The 17052-nt window shown below is 38.5% G+C and overlaps 1 protein-coding gene across 1 annotated transcript in view; it reads left to right on the forward strand.

Moving 5' to 3' along the window:
* Nucleotides 1–4164: 4164 nt before the first annotated feature.
* The window catches only part of RAVER2 (ribonucleoprotein, PTB binding 2), a 68538-nt gene continuing 55650 nt past the window's right edge, over nt 4165–17052 (forward strand). Inside the window, exons 1-2 of the mRNA XM_008060505.1 lie at nt 4165–4239; nt 13031–13500. Of these exons, the coding sequence (XP_008058696.1) occupies nt 13078–13500 (423 nt within the window). The 5' untranslated portion in view covers nt 4165–4239; nt 13031–13077. The remainder of the gene's footprint in view (nt 4240–13030; nt 13501–17052) is intronic.

Consider the following 17052-nt stretch of genomic DNA (forward strand, 5'->3'; position numbering starts at 1 on the left):
GATGCACATTTGTATACCTAACCCTTAACTGTACCCCACAATTTTATAACAAAAAATATGGTTAATAAAAAAAAAAAGAAAAGAAACTAAGTCTGTAAGAAGACAGTGCATTCCAGACCAATTGAAACAATAGCTATTTAATTTGGGGGATTGTGGGGAGGTCCTTGACGTATTGCTTTGCGCTGAAAGCTATTGATCCTCTCTCCAGAAAACATATGTGCAAAACTTATCATTTGACTTCAGTGAATCACAGTGAATCTGGTCTGGAGATAGGTTACGAAAGCTATCAGACACCGATTTTTATGAATTTCTCTTGCTTGAAGACAATTTTATGAATTTCTCTTGCTCGAAGACTGATACTGGCAGTCAGAGGACAAAGTATTTTCATCAGAGGTTCTACTTCATTCCTTGAAATTAGCCAATTAGTGGAAATGTTATAAAACTAGGTTAGTGTAGGGAGCTATAACTCCTTTCAGTTCTATGTGACAGAGCATGGAAGAATTTTGGCAGACGGTTATTAAGACTCTCTTTCAGGTTTTAAGTTTTTAATTTGGCCAATTTACCAAGGCTCAAATTGAGGGGTGACCCACTTTTGCCTGAGTCAGAGCAACCAGGGCGTGGAGAAAAGTAATTTTTTTTTTTATTTGTAGGAAGTTTTGTAAGGTTCCCCAATTGGCAAACTCTGTATCCCACGTCTGATACATGAAAGAGCTGTGATTAGAAATATGGATGTTTTCAAAATGAAATATCTCAGTTGCCAAATGCGTTTTTGAATACTTGTGCTCTCTCTTAGGTAATTATCTTAGCTGAATGAGTAGCATGTCATTTGTTTATGGACACTTGATAAGGTGAAGAGCAGTATCGTGTTTTCTTTATCTGGCATTTGACGGCTGTGAACCAGTGAAATGAGAGATTAGATTCTGTGAAACTAAAAGCATACACTGGACCACTTCAAACAAAACCGTGTCACCTTCTATACACAGTGTCAGTCAGTTGGCAAGATGTGCATGTTATGCTTTTGAGAGAGTTATACTTTAGTGAACAATGCAGCATATGTTTTTGCAAGTCCAAGAAAACACTGATGTTTACAAGATGAAAAGTTACCATATTAATATGTAAACTAATCTGTATGTTGAGCATAGCACCATATGATTCAACAAATGATGGCTAACAAAATTGGTGAGTGTATGTGCCTTTAAATATTTCTAATATTGACCTACTGATATTGAATACTAAATTATCAACTATAACTTTATCTTTTTTTTAAAAAAAACAGGATTTATTGAGAGGACAGAAAATCTCCCACAGTGGGAGGGGACTCCCGGGGGTTGCCCATCTTTCTTATCATAGAGAATTATCTTGTTTTCACTCCGCTGTATGTTTTCACACTTGCCTGTTATGTCACTCTTTTTTCCCTCTTGCATTGGGTTAAAAGTGAAAACATTTTTCACCTTGTAACTGTCCTCTTCTTTATTTTCCATTTCCATGTACTTATATGATTGCTCATTAAGGCACTAGTGGTATTTTTTTGGTTTTGGTTTTGTTTTGGAGTTGGAGCTATTAATCCTCTCTCTAGAAAACATTTCATGTGTGTAAAACCTATCATTTAACTTCAGCAAGTCATAGTGAATCTGGTCTGGAAATAGGTTACGAAAGCTAGCTAACATCAATTTTTTTGGGGGGTGGGGATTGGAGTCTCACTCTGTCGTCCAGGCTGCAGTGGAGTGGCACGCTCATGGCCACCCCAGCGTCAACCCGCTGGGCTCCAGTGATCCTTCCACCTCAACCTTCCAAGTAGCTGGAACCACAGGTGTGCGCTATCACACCCGGCTAATTTTTAAATTTATTGTAGAGATGAGATCTCACCAGGTTTCCCGGGCTGGTCTCAAACCCGTAGCAGTCACCTCTACCTCCCAAAGTGCTGGTATGACAGGCTGAGCCACCGAGCCTGGCCATAACACTGATTTTTATGAACTTCTCCTGCTCTAAGACGTTTGCAACTGATATTGGCAGTCAGAGGATAAAGTATTTTCATCAGAGATTCTACTTCATTCCTTAAAATTAGCAGATAAGTGGAAATGCTGTAAAACTAGGTTAGTATAGGGAGCTGCAATTCCTTTTAGTTCTGTGTGACAGAGCATGGAAGAATTTTGGCAAACGGTTATTAAGACTCTCTTTCAGGTTTTAAGTTTTTAACTTGGCCTACTTACCAAGGCTCAAATTGAGGGGTGACCCACTTTTGTCTGGGTGGGTCTGCCCAGGCTGGAGTGCAGTGGCACAATCACAGCTCACTGCAGCCCTGACGTCCTGGACTCAAGCAATACTTCTGCTGCAGCCTCCCAAGTAGCTGGTACTACAGGTGCAGGCCACCTGTGCCCGGCTAACTTTTTTTTTTGGTAGAGATGAGGTCTCACTATATTGCGCAGGCTGCTTTCAAACCCATGGGCTCAAGCTGTCCTCCCGTCTTGGTCTCCCAAAGTGCTGGGATGATAGGCATGGGCTATCGTGCCCAGCCAGTATTGTTTTTATAACTGTCAATGGTAGTGTACAGTTTTTAAAGTTTATACAAGAAGGAATAAGGCAATATGGCATGGATGTCCAGAGTCATCCCTGGAGCCAGACCTACAGAGTGGATCTTCTCGAAGCAAGTGATTAGATGAATAAATGACTTCTGTGATTTCATTCTACTTTTCCTGATTTTTAATAAAAGAAGTGAATTCAGTACCTGGTGCCTAGTAAAAGCTAAATAACTTTAACCATAATAATAGCAATAATTAGATGATTATTATTATTGAATTAAGCATTTTAGATTATGTACCTGACATACTAGCCCATGTATATGTGTAAATAAAATATAGTTTATTTAGAAAGTAAATTGCAATATAGAAGGGATTAGCTGTACCTGTCTGTTCTGGGGTCAGAATGTCTACCTGTGTGATAGTCCAGTTCCTTTGAGAAATTGTAACTGCATCTATTGTGTATTATGAGTAAAATTTTCAGGACCACATAGCAATTCAACACCAACACAAATTGTATTCGCTTTAATGTATATTTGAATGCCTACCATATGCAAAGCAAAACAGGGAATATACAAATATGTAAAATACAGTTTCTGTTCCCAAGAACTATGAGTTTAATAGTAAGGATTCAGGAAATGTATAAGATACAGTTTCTGTTCCTAAGTACTATCAGTTTAGCAGGAAGGATTAGGGAAATAGAGAAGATCTACGCTTTTGGACTCCCAAGTGGATGGAACTTGTGCTGTCAGAAGAAAAAAGTTTAGGCCATTGTCTTGCTAAGCTATGGTATGGCCGTGTGCCCTTTGAGCTATGACCAGGCCATGTTTCTTGGCTTTGGCCCTCTCTCCTACCTTGGGGAGGTGAATCTCCTCTTTCTCATTCTCTCTCCCTCCAATTTACTTTCTAAATAAACTATATTTCATTTAATTTATTTAGAAAGTAAGGGGGAATAAATTGAACTGCATACTATACCTTGTTGGTTGTTAGTTGTTTTCATATCCAGGGATCTCTAAGTTAAGGCTTACAATCTACATGTATTTATTCCACATGTTTGTGCTATTAGCATCTACAGGTGTATTGCTTGTTAAAAGCTCAGTATGTCGCACACAGAAATAAAAGTAAGCATAATACTTTTTTCCATAAGAGAGGCATAAATAAAGTTATGGCCATTGATAGTGTAAAGGAAGGAGAAGTTGTGTTCTGTGGAAAATTATCAGAAGAAGTTTCAAGAAAGGACATTTGAGCTGGATTCTGAAGGATGCATGTGATTTCAGGCAAAGGTTGGTACATTTAGTGATATGTTTGCCCCATAGTAGGTCAAGGTATGAATGCGAGTAGATGCAGATTAAGGACAGCTCATGGTATACTCACGAGAGAGTGAATATTCTATTTGAGCAGGAGTATTGACTATGTGTATGGTTTATATTGGGGGAAGATTGAAAGAAGTAGGCTGGTACCATGTCTGGTGGGCCTCAGATGCCTTTAATTTAAATAAGTAGTGGGAATCCATGTTTTTTGGTTTTTGGTTTTTTTTTTTTTTTTTTTTGCATAGGCCTAGTGGTGGTGATGGTGGTGGTGAGGGCAGGCTCATAGAATGAGATCATCTTGTACCTGCGTTTGTGTTTATTGAGTTTCTGGTTTTGTCTCTTTCAGGAAGTTCATGATTTGTTAAAGGACTATGACTTAAAGTATTGTTATGTGGACAGAAATAAACGAACAGGTAAGATTTCAGTTGTATGCATCATTTTAATTTTATTCTACTTATATTCATTATAGAGCAACAAAGCTTAGTGTCTTTGTGAGCTTAAGCTAATCATGATGTTCTTAAGTATTAAATCACACAAATGTTATACATGCAATTTATTTTCTGAAGGTAATATTAGTATCCTAAACTTTATTATTTTTAAATTTCTTATTTTTTTTAGTATCCTAAATTTTAATTGCATAAGTTAGTATAGTTTTAATAGAGACATATACGTTTTTATAATGAGTGTTCTGCATAGGCATGATATCCCTAGATTTTAATGACGTATTACTGGACTTAGGGAATAGACTGCATGACTTGACTATTAGCTGGGCACATGGGGAAACTCACTTTGTTTTTCTGGTTATTAGTTTTATATCTGTGAGATTAAAAGACTAAGCTGGGTTATTTCATTTGTGTGCATGTGATATGTAACTGTTTAAAAGCATCTTTTTGACATAATAATGGAAATAAAGTATAGAAAATGATATAACCAATACATACTCACTCCCAAATTAGCAAATGTTAATGTTTTGTCTTTTAAAAACAGACACATGTCTAGAGCTCTAACATAGACTGAATGTTTTCAGATTAAAAAAACAGTAAAAAGGAACATTACAGATAAAGATGAAATTCACTTTACTCTGATTCTGTTCTGTCCCTTCCTCCTTGCCTGGAGGCAAGCAGTTATGAATTTAGTGCATATTTTCCAATCTGTGCCATTATACTGTGGTGGTCATTAGAACTGTTCACAGATTCTTATTCTTTTTCTTCTGGGCATAAGGTAAGATAGTAGCTACCTATCCCTCTTTGAAGTTAGGAGTGGACTTGTGGTTTGCTTTTTGATTAATGAAATGAGAGTGGAAATGACATGTATCCCTTCTAGGCGGAAGATTTTAGAGCCAGTGTGAGATTCACTAGTCACGCTTCCCCTGCTAAAGTAATTGGGGAAGATAATAGAGCCTCTTTCAACCTAGGCCTCAGAGTAGCCATAATGAGCAAAGCTTCCTTCCTTCCTTCCCTTAAGCGTGGAAGACACAGCTCGAACAAGAAGAAAACCTTTTGTTTCGTTACGCCTTTGAGATGATGGGGGCTGTTAGTTACTGCAGTATCTTGACTAGTACCTGGAATTTTTGCATATACATATATGTAATTAATAGCCTTATTCTCTATGTTTTTCTTTTCAGCTTTTCATAAATGGTATTCTACTGTAACGTTCATTTAGCAACTTGCTTTTTTAAAAAACTCAACATTGTTTTTCAGATCTTTCCATGTTGATACATATGACTGTAGTTAATTGATTTAAACTACTATATATGGCCGGGCTCGGTGGCTCAGCCTGTCATCCCAGCACTTTGGGAGGCCAAGGTGAGTGGATTGTCTGAGCCCGCAGGTTTGAGACCAGCCTGGGCATCTTGGCGAGACCTCATCTCTACAATAAATCAAAAATTAGCCAGGTGTGGTAGTGCGTGCCTCTAGGTTCTGGCTACTTAGAAGGCTGAGGCGGAAGGATCGCTGGAGCCCAGCAGGTTGACTCTGGGGTGGCCGTGAGCATGCCACTGCACTCCAGCCTGGGTGACAGAGTGAGACTCCAACTCAAAAACAAATAAATAAATAAATTACTACATATTATTGTCATGTGAATTTATTATAATTGATGTATTCATTACTAATTGACATTCAGGAGCTTTAATTTTCCACTGTTTCAAACTATGATGCAATGAATATCCTTTTGGTTGTCTTCTAATATACACTGTAACTGTTTATGTATAATTGAAGCTCTGAGTCATAGGTATGCAAAACATTAATGTTACTAGATATTGACAAGGAGAGTAGAGGTAACAGTTTTCACACAGAGCCAGGAACAGTGCGATTTCCACTAGCCAGGATGATAAACCTCACAGTTCACGGGACATCAGAAGGAATATTCAGAAGAGTTTTGTCTCACTAGTGGGGAAGATTGTCTCGAGAAAAATGATGCTCTTGTCCTACCTAACAAAACAGAAAAACAAGACCAGAAATGTAAAACAAGCCCAGAAAGGATCAAACTGTTTCCCAGTAACTTAACTGCATCCTGGAGCAAAACTCAAGACTACTTATAGGAATACAAAAACATTCAACACCCAACAAGGTAAAATTTATGATATCTGGCATCCAACTTAAAAAAAAGCCAGGCTCGGTGGCTCAGCCTGTAATCCTATGCTTTGGGAGGCTGAGGTGAGTGGATTGCCTGAGCCCGCGGGTTCGAGACCCGCCTGGGCAACTTGGCGAGACTTCATCTCTACAATAAATAAAAAAAGTAGCCGGGTGTGGTGGCACGCGCCTATAGTTCCAGCTACTTGGAAGGCTGGGGCGGAAGGATCACCGGAGCCCAGCAGGTCGAGGCTGCAGTGGCCAGGAGCGGCCACTGCACTCCAGTCTGGGTGACAGAATGAGACTCCAACTCAAAAAAAAATAAAAAATAAAAAAACAGACATGGCAAAAAAGCAAAGAAATATAACCTATAATGAGGAGAAAAATCAATCAGTCAAAAGGGACCTACAATTGACACAGATGAATTAATGAAATTGGACATTAAATGAATTTTTATAATTGTGTTCTGTATATGTAAGACACTATAGTAAAGATTGTACATGGTAAGAAGAGACATGAAAGATATAAAAAATTATTCCAGTCAAACTTAGAGATGAAAATTGCAATGTTTGAAATAAAAAACATACTAGATAGGATTAATGGCAGAGTAGACTTTGTAGGAGGAAAGATTAGTAAACTTGAAAACAGTGATAGGAACTAACCAAAATGAAACACAAAGACAAAAAAGACTATAAAACATGAACAGAGTGTCAGTGATCTGTAGGACAACTTCAAGAGTCCAAATATTGCAGTGATTGGGGTCTTGGAAGGGGGGTATAGTACAGAAAAAATATTTAAAGAATTAAGGCCAAAAAAATCTCAAATTTGATGCGAACTCTGATCTAAAAGTTCACAACCTCACTCACAAAAGTATGAAGAAAATGACAAGGTATGTTGTAATCAAATTGCTTATAATTAGCGATAGAGAATCTTAAAAACAGTCAGAAAAAAACAATACATTACATTAAGATGATCCCCTAGATTTTATGGAAACAACACAAGTAAGAAGACCATCAGGCAACAACTTTTCTTTCTTTTTCTTTTTGAGTTGGGGATCTCACTCTCTTGTCCAGGCTGGAATGCAGTGCAATGGTATGATTATGGCTCACTGCAGCCTCTACCTCTTGAGCTCAGGCAATCCTTCCACCTCAGCGTCTTGAGTAGCTGGGACTACAGGCATGTACCACCACACCTGGCTTTTTAAATTTTTTATTATTTTAAATAGAGACGAGGTTTTACTATGTTGCCTACACTGGTCTAAAACTCCTGGGCTCAAGCAAACCTCCTGCCTCAGCCTCCGAAAGTGCTGGGATTACAAGCATGAGTCACTACTCCTGGCCTTCTTTCTTTACTAAAAGAAAATTGTAGAATTCTTTACCCATCAAAAATACCTTTCAAAAAGAAGAGTGAAATAAGGATGTTTTTTCTGTGGTACGAAAAGTTGTAAGAATGTATCTCCATCAGACTTGCATTTTAAGAAATACTTAAGGAAGTCCCTCAAGCAGAGTGAAAATTTTAGTAGATGGAATTGGACCTACACAATAAAGTGATGAATTCCAAATATGGTCATTATGTTGGTAAAGACTTTTTAAAAAATAACACTTAGATTTCCTTGAAAGATACTTGACGATTAAAAGCAAAAATAACACTGTACTGTGAGGTTTCAATTTGTGGAAATAAAATGTAAAGTAGTAATATTGCAAAGGCTGGGAGTGGAGAGATGGAAGTACACTGTGGTAAATTTCTTATACTGTTCGTGAAGTGGTATAATACCACTGGGCAGGAGAGGTAAGTAGTCCCCAGCTCACAGGCTGCAGACTGCTTCTGTTCGGTGCTGTTCATTGGGCTGCACAGCGGGTGAGTGGCAGCTGAGTGGAGCTGTCAGAGCAGCAGCGGAATTCGATTCTCAGAGGAGCGTGAATCCTGTTGTGAACCGTGCATGCGAAGGATCTAGATTGTATACTCCTTAAGAGAATCTAATGCCTCTTGATCCTCCCACCTGTGTCCCTTTTGCCCCCATAGGGGCACCCCCACCCCACCCCTTGCCCAGCATCTGTGGAAAAATTGTCTTCCATGAAACTGGTCCCTGATGCCAAAAAGGTTGGGGACCACTGCATAGACCCTAAATCACCCCCTAAAATAACACAACAAAGAAACTCGTTAATTGCATTAAATAATCTTGCCTTGGATATCTGTAGCCATAATGGTGTTTTTAGAAACATGTAATTGGTAAATCAATTGATAAAAGATAGTTGCCATCGGAAGCTATAACCTTGCAACCAGAGCTTTCCATAATAGATATGAGAAAATTATTGTATTAAAAGAGGATACATTCGGGTGAAAGGTTTTGGCATGTTTGCCTTCAAATTTGACCCAATAACAAATTAAGTAGTAGATCAAGCAATGACTTTTAAAAGAAGTAGGAGCAATTGTGGGATATTTAAATTTCACTAGGAAAATAATAATATAATTCATCTCAAATTTCCATATAGCCTTTTCTCTTTAGAGTGATAGCTGCCACTTCTCTGAAAGCCAGTATAAGAAATTTTATTTTATTTGTTTGTTTATGAGTCGGAGTCTTGCTCTGTCACCCAGGCTGAAGTGCCGTGGCATGATCATGGCTTGTGGCAGTCTCAGCCTGCTGGACTCAGGTGATCTTTCTGCCTCAACCCTCCAAGTAGCTGGGACTACAGGCATGTGTCACCACACTCATCTAGTTTTTTGGGTTTTTTGTATAGTTGCGGTCTTGCTATGTTGGGGTCTCAAACTCCTGGGGTCAAGTAATCCTCTCACCTGAGCCTCCCAAAGTGCTGGTATTATAGGCGTGAGCCACCATGCCCAGCCTAAGAAAGCATTTTTAGTTTTAGAGAATGTGTGATTTTAGAAAAAAATAGAAGAAGCTAAAGAGGGAGAAAAATAACCTGTTTTCCCTAATGCTTCAACTTCTAAGTTTGCTTCATTATGTTATTTACATTCTACCACAAAATTTGTTATTTTGGTTGAGCAAACACATTTACCTAAGGGAAGGAAAAATAAAGGATTGTCAGTTTTTAAATTTTTTAGTTGATCAGTATATATATACATTCATTCATTCATCTGACACACAGCTTCTACTATATGTTATGCCCTTTGATGCAGATACAGTCAGTAATTGAGGGAGCTCAAAGTTTTGTAGGGTAGCAGGCGCCTATACAAATAAACTACAACATAATGTGATATGTGCAACAATCTTGCAATGTTCACAGCATAGAGGTATAATAAAACAAGGAATGGTTAGCTCCAACTAGGAGAGAAGATCAGGGAAGGCTTCCTGGAGATCATGCCTGGGCTGGATTTGATAGTCAACTAAAAGGTTTGGGATAGCCAAAGACATGGGATGGATGTTGAAGGCAGGAGAATTACCTGTGTAGTGTGTGGATGCCTGAAACAACTTGATATCAACAGGAAGATACAAATAATTCAGTATTGTTAGAGATTAAAGAACTGGTAGGGAGGGGAGGAAGTATGGCAGTTAATGAGGCTGGAGTCGGGTCACAAAGGGTCTCGGAGGGCATGGTAACTGAGCTGGGACTTAGCTTTTTTTGTTGGTTACACCAAACCCGTACATTTTAGGCAGCAAACAGATACGATTAAACTTCTGTTTTTGAGAGATCATTTTATTGTCATTGTGGAAAAGGGATATAAAAAAGAGGAGAAGTTAGAGGAATGCAGAAAAGAGGATAGATTCAAGACCTCTTTGTAAGGTGGAATTTGGTGATTCTCTTTTATGGGAGATGAGGGAGACAGGGTCTAGGTTAACTCCCAGGTTTTATATCTGTGAGTATGGCACTACCAGCTAAAATAGGGAATAAAGAAAGGTGAATAGTGTTAGGATTTCCTTTCTTTTTTTTTTTTTCTCTTTGGGGGACAGAGATAGGATGATCGTGAGTTAGGTTTGGGAACCAGTATGTAAATCTATGAGGAGGAACCACAAAACTGGAATTATCTTTTGAAGGGTGGATCCCTTGTAGCACAGGCTTCCCCTGCTAGGTGAGTGTTCTAGGAACTAACTGGCATCAGTGTACCAGCTAGTATTGTTGTGACCGGCTGCATTTGGCTTAAGTGAGGTTTTTTTGGGGGGGAGGAATCAATTCTTTCAACACGTTTGCACACTCCACAATGGGTGATTTATGAGTGCACCTGCCCACACCATGCTGAGTGTCCAGCGGTTTTTGACCAAAAACGGAATGACCTCCACATCCCACCCTCCTTCTTCGCTTGATCTTACCTTAAGCTATTTTTTGTTTGTTTCCTCGGATGAAAAACGTCCTCAAGGGAAACGTTTTGCTGATGTGGAAGAGGTGAAACAAAAAATGGCAGAAACACTGAAAGGCATCAAAATTGATGCATTCAAAAACTATTTTGAGCAGTGCAGGAAGCATCTCCATAGGTGTATTGCATGAAATGGAGACTACTTTGAAGGTTACTGAAGTTTAAATGTAAGAGTAAATACACAGTTTTTAATAAATACCAGTTTTGGGGGGGTCTCCCCTTGTATGTGGAACTGAAGGTTAGAAACATAGACTGGGGAATAACAAGGGTGTAGGAGGCCTTCTGTGAGTACTCAGAAGAGGTTATTTTGCCCTATTTAATTGCTTTCATGGCTCCTGTATCTCCCTTTCAATGACACCACATTTGTAATTTTTCATGAAATGTCCAACATCACCTACTAGATTGTGAGATCTATGTTGAGAGGGGTCTTACCTGTTTTGTTCAGCAATGCTTTTCCAGAGCCTAATTTGTTACCTGGCACATGGTCCTGAATAAATTGGGAGTGGGCATGACTGCCCCAGAGGAAGAGGTTGTGGAGTGTGAGAGGGGGGATCTCGTGGCTCAGGGCTGCTGTGTTCATCCACACAGGTGTGACCGTGTGTGAATCTGCCAAGAAGACACCCTAAAGTGTGCCTTCTTAAAAGTGTGAGCAAAGGAGAAAGATGTAGCAAAGAAAATAGTGTACTTGGACAAGTTACCGGGAGGATCAGGAAGGAGTATGTCAAGGAAGTTAAGAAAGAGAATGGTTAACAGTTTCAAATACCCTGAGAATTCAAGTATTATCTAATGATTTTATGGGCTGATATAGAACCGTAACCAGTATTTACTAACTTGCTTGTTTTAGGAAAACAGAGTTAAATGGTATTTTGTGTCAGTATAAGGAAAATGACAAAGTAGTTGAACCCCTTTAAATAGGATGTTGGAAACCAAGAGATAGTCTCTCAATAAGAGCAGCAAAGCCATACTTTCTCTAGTGTTGGAAGAGTTGACTGTTCCTTCAGCCATAGTTTCCTTGCATGTGGAGACCTTGTTAAATGGAAATGTGTTTCTTTAAATGTTTGTGTCACACTCAGTGTGGTGAGATGCTTTCTGTCTCTGAAAGCTGCATAGATGTTAAGACCAATTGAGGGGAGATCAGATGGAGTGAGATCACAGGCAGAATGGCCCATGCTATGTAAAATCTTTCTTGGTCTCTTGCTGTATACATATTTACCATATGCAACATATTACCATGTTGTTCTAATTGAATTTGGGTGAACTAAATGTTCAGGGGAGTACTGTATGTTCCAAGGGAGGAACTTTTAAAGAGCAATTCATTTGTAATTTGGATTGCCCTGTTATTTGTTTTTAATGGGCACTTTAACTTTTTCCTATAAAATTGCTCGAAACCTCTTAAATTCTTATATGACAACAGGTAGACAAATTAACATGAGTAAAATTTAATTTTACCAGATATGAAAGTGCATGATATTTTATGGTTTAGGACCTTACATTTGTTTTGTTTTTTGTTTTTTTTTTTTTAGTTATATAAATTGTCGTGTGCATTTGTGACTTGATCCTAAAAGAACTTCATTAGGTAGATAAGACAAATGTTTTGATTGTTTAAGATCTTGTTCAATATCAGAATCTTAGGATCTTTTCATTTGATATTGTTTATCACAAAAAGTATACCAAATTTTGTGTGTGTGTGTGTGTGTGTGTGTGTGTGTGTGTGTGTGTGTGTGTGTATGCTGTTTCAATCTAATTAATCTGATTTTAAGGAAGTATATATATGACTTGGAGAAAGAACTGACCTCCTTTGGGCACTTTGGTGTCTTTTTGCTGTGCCTTCATTTTTTTCAGATCCTTGCTGTCAAAAAAAACTCTGGGAAAAAAGGTTTTGTAAGCTCAGTTTTATTTCAGTGAGGGTTTATATAAAAGCTTCATAAAATCTTATATCACAGTTTTTATAGAGGGGAGAATCAAATATGTGTGGTTGGAAAAGATTACAAAAATATTTAAAAATATATAATAGGATTTTACAGTGAAACTTCTAATGCAAGTCCTATCCTTTTTTTTTCTATTTGAGTTACTGGTCATGAAATTAGTTTAGTGGAGGTGCCAGAATTAAAAAACAAACAAAAAATCCAAAGTGGAATAGAATAAAAAAATATCAGAATGCATTGTATGTAGTAGGGGTATTACTTCATGACAATTTTTTTTCGGAAAAAAGTTTGTGTGAACCGAATCACAGAAATAAAATGTCTTTCTTACTGTGGGTCACAATCAAAACAATTTGAAGACACTGGCCTCGAAAACTCTTATTCATTTTGTTGTCTTCCAGCTTTTGTTACCTTACTGAATGGGGAACAAGCCCAGAATGCAATTCAGATGTTCCATCAGCATTCCTTTCGAGGAAAAGACTTAGTAGTCCAGTTCCAACCAACAGATGCTTTGTTGTGTGTGACCAACCTGCCTGTTTGTTTTACATTGGAAGAGTTTGAAGAACTCGTTCGTGCTTATGGAAATATCGAGAGGTGTTTTCTGGTCTACAGCGAAGTGACTGGCCATTCCAAAGGCTATGGATTTGTGGAATACATGAAAAAGGACTTTGCGGCAAAGGCTAGACTGGAGCTGTTGGGTAAACAGTTGGGAGCATCAGCACTCTTTGCACAATGGATGGATGTTAACCTATTGGCTTCAGAGCTCATTCATTCTAAGTGCCTTTGTATCGATAAACTCCCTAGTGACTACAGAGATTCAGAAGAGCTGTTGCAATTTTTTTCCAGTGTCCATAAACCTGTGTTTTGCCAGGTATGTATTTTTAAAAGATCATCAGAAATATTTAAAAATATATGCATATGTATCTGATCTACATATACTCACAAATTTATCTATCATACCTGTATGTACAATGCAGTGCCTACTTTAATTCTGCTTTAGGCTGTAATGAAGACTTTAACGTCATGGGAAACTTTTTTTTTTTTTTGAGTTGGAGTCTCACTCTATCACCCAGACTGGAGTGCAGTGGCTGCTCCCGGCCACCGCAGCCTTGACCTGCTGGGCTCCGGCAATCATTCCGCCTCAGCCTTCCAAGTAGCCGGAACCGGAACTGGCTACCACACCTGGCTAATTTTTAAAATTTATTTATTGTAGAGATGAGGTCTTGCCAACTTGCCCAGGCGGTTCTCAAATCCACAGGCTCAGGCAATCCACTCACCTCAATCTCCCAAAGCGTGGGATTATAGGCTGAGCCACCAAGCCCGGCTTCATGGGAAATTTTAAATCAATTTCTTCTGTTTATGGGTCAGAATATATTGTTACGTAGTGAAGTATGCCTTAGCAGATCCATTACTTGTTCATTCCAACCATTTATCCAACCATTTATCAACTGATGCATTTATCTGTCCATCTGTTATTTATCATCTTCTCTGTGCCAGGCATGATGCAAGTGTCAGAAATGCAGAGAATAAAAAGATACTCTATCTCAGTACCTCACAATTTTGTATAGGAGATTGACAAATAAGCAAGTAATCACAAATCCTGTATGAAGAGTGACATAATGGAGAATAGAAAAGTAGTATGAAGTTTAAAAAGAGTGTTTAATAAATTCTATCTTAGTGGAAGCATGGTAGAGAAGATCCTGAAAACTGACATCACATACTTCAACATAGCAAAAATAAATATATTCTAGTAAATGGAAATACATACTGTTTATAACTAACTCCTTTCCTTATAGACTTTTGGTAGCAGCTGACAAAGTCTCTCTCTTGTTTCTGTTTCTTCTTTCTCTCTCTTCCTTTTTACCACCCTCCCTTCCCTTTCATGTGCCTTTTCCTCTTATCTCTCTTCCACAACTTTTCTCTTTTTCTCTTTATTCACACATTTGTTGAGTTACCATCAGCATTGTGGTTACCATTGGCATCCAGACACTTCTGATTACAGCGAACTAAAAGTAATACATAGATAACATCGCTTAAAATGTGTATACATGGCCAGGCTCGGTGGCTCGGCCTGTCATTCCCAGCACTGGGAGGCCGAGGCAAGTGGATTGCCTGAGCCTGTAGGTTTGAGACCATCCTGGGCAACTTGGCGAGACCTCATCTCTACAGCAAATAAAAAATTAGCTGGGTGTGGTAGCGCACACCTGTAGTTCTGGCTACTTGGAGGGCTGAGGCAGAAGGATCGCTGGAGCCCAGCAGGTCAAAGCTGCGGTGGCCAGGAGTGTGCCACCGCACTCCAGTCTGGGCCACGGAATGAGACTCCAAATCAAAAAAAAAAGTGTATACATTTACTTGGCAGCCCTAGTATATAGATATGATTTTCATTTTTAAATAAAGTTAAAAGTTAAAATAAAAAATAAAGTTAAAATTGTATTCATTGTACAACATGATGTTTTGAATATATACATTGTGGAATGGTTAAATCTAGCTAACTGACATATGTATTACCTAACATAGATATCATTTTTGTGATGAGAACACTTAACATGTGTCCTTGTAGCGTTTTTCAAGAATGCAGCATATTGTTATAACTATAGTCACCATGTTATGCAAAAGGTCTTTTGAACTGATTTCTCCTATTTCACTGAAACTTTACTTTCACAAACATCTAACCACTCCGGCCCCTGGTAACTTCCATTCTACTTTCTTCATTTATGAGATCAGCTTTTTTAGATTCCACATGTGAGTGAGGTCATGCAGTAACATATATTTTTAAGATTAATCCTTATCCTATTCTCTTACTTTTTCTAACACCTCCACCCCTTCAATCCCTATGTAATAAGCATCAAAGAAACTATCCAAGAGCTACATAAAGTTAGAGACTATTTTGTGACAAGCCTTTTGTCAACTCTTTGCCCAGTTATTGAAAGTGAATGGCTTATTGATATGCTATATTCTTGAATATTAAGAATCATATGATAATATCATCCTATGGCCATATATAACTTTTTGTACCTTTATTTGAGGTCTTTGAAACAAGTGAGAGGAGAAAAACCATTTATCATGAATTGCATTTGTATTATGAATCCCAAAGTTGGAAGAGACCTTAGAGATTATCTAGTTTAGCTTTATACCTGGTAGAAATATTTGCTACAATATGGTTCTCATATTAAACAGAGATCGCCTCTCTGAAACTACTGGTGCTGTGGACTTAATGATTTTGTCATTGGAAAGATTTAAAATAATATTGTAATTTACATAGGCTGAAGGTCATTATAATGAAAAAAGAAATAGTAAAAAGAAATTTTAAGTTTTCAAAAAATTAATAAAATAACTTTAAGATAGCTCCTTATTAGTAAATCTGTTAAATTCAGGCAATTTTTCATGGTAGGTTGGCAAGAAAGACTTGAAGACACAGCTTCTCACCTTGTGGTCTGGAGACCAAAGAGACTAATTAGTGGCTTTTACAAATCTGATTTTGTGATCTGGTTTGGATTATACGAGGAATAGTGCTGTCTGACAAATGTTTGGAAGAGGTAGATATTTTCCCTTTCCTCATGGGAAAACGTTTTATGGAGAAAAAGATGTTTGAGAACACTTTTAAAAGGAAGAAATTATGTGAAGGAAGAATACAATTTGTTCTATATATACAATAAAGTAGAAGAAAGTGTAAAAAAAAAAAAAGAGAGAGAGAGAGAAGGAAACTAGAAAGGACTAAGAAATGACTTCATTTTAGGCCAGGCACGGTGGCTCATGTCTATAATCCCAGCACTTTGGGAGGTCGAGGTGAGAGAATTGCCTGAGCCCATGGGTTTGAGACCAGCCTGGGCAACTTGGCGAGATCTCATCTCTACAGTAAAATTAAAAGATTAGCCAGGCATGGTGGCGCATGCCTGTAGTTCCAGCTACTTGGAAGACTGAGGTAGAAGGATCGCCTGAGCCCAGCAGGTTGAGGCTGTGGTGGCCAGGAGTGTGCCTCTGCCCTTCAGCCTGGGTGACAGAGTGAGATTCCAACTCAAAAAAAAGATTTGTGATTTTGATTAATAGCATAAGGATAAAGTTATATGTCATACTATGAAGAAATATTATTTGTCATAAAGAGCACATGTTTACATTAAGAAGGGGGGGGGAAACAGCTAAAATTGGCCGGGTATGGTGGCTCAAACCTATAATCCTGGCACTTTGGAAGACCGAGACGAGCGGATTATTTGAGCCTGTGGGTTTGAGACCAGCCTGGGCAACATGATGAGACCTCATCTCTACAACAAATCAAAAAACTAGCCGGGCATGGTTGTACTCGCCTGTAGTTACAGCTCCTTGGAAAGCTGAGGCAGAAGGCTTGCCGGAGCCCAATAGGTCGAGGCTGCGGTGGCCGGGAGCGTGCCACTGCACTCCAGCCTGGGCGACAGAATGAGACTCCAAC

This window comes from Carlito syrichta, unplaced genomic scaffold, assembly GCF_000164805.1.
Source record: "Carlito syrichta isolate Samal-C Ts95f unplaced genomic scaffold, Tarsius_syrichta-2.0.1 Scaffold304635, whole genome shotgun sequence".
NCBI lineage: Eukaryota > Metazoa > Chordata > Mammalia > Primates > Tarsiidae > Carlito > Carlito syrichta.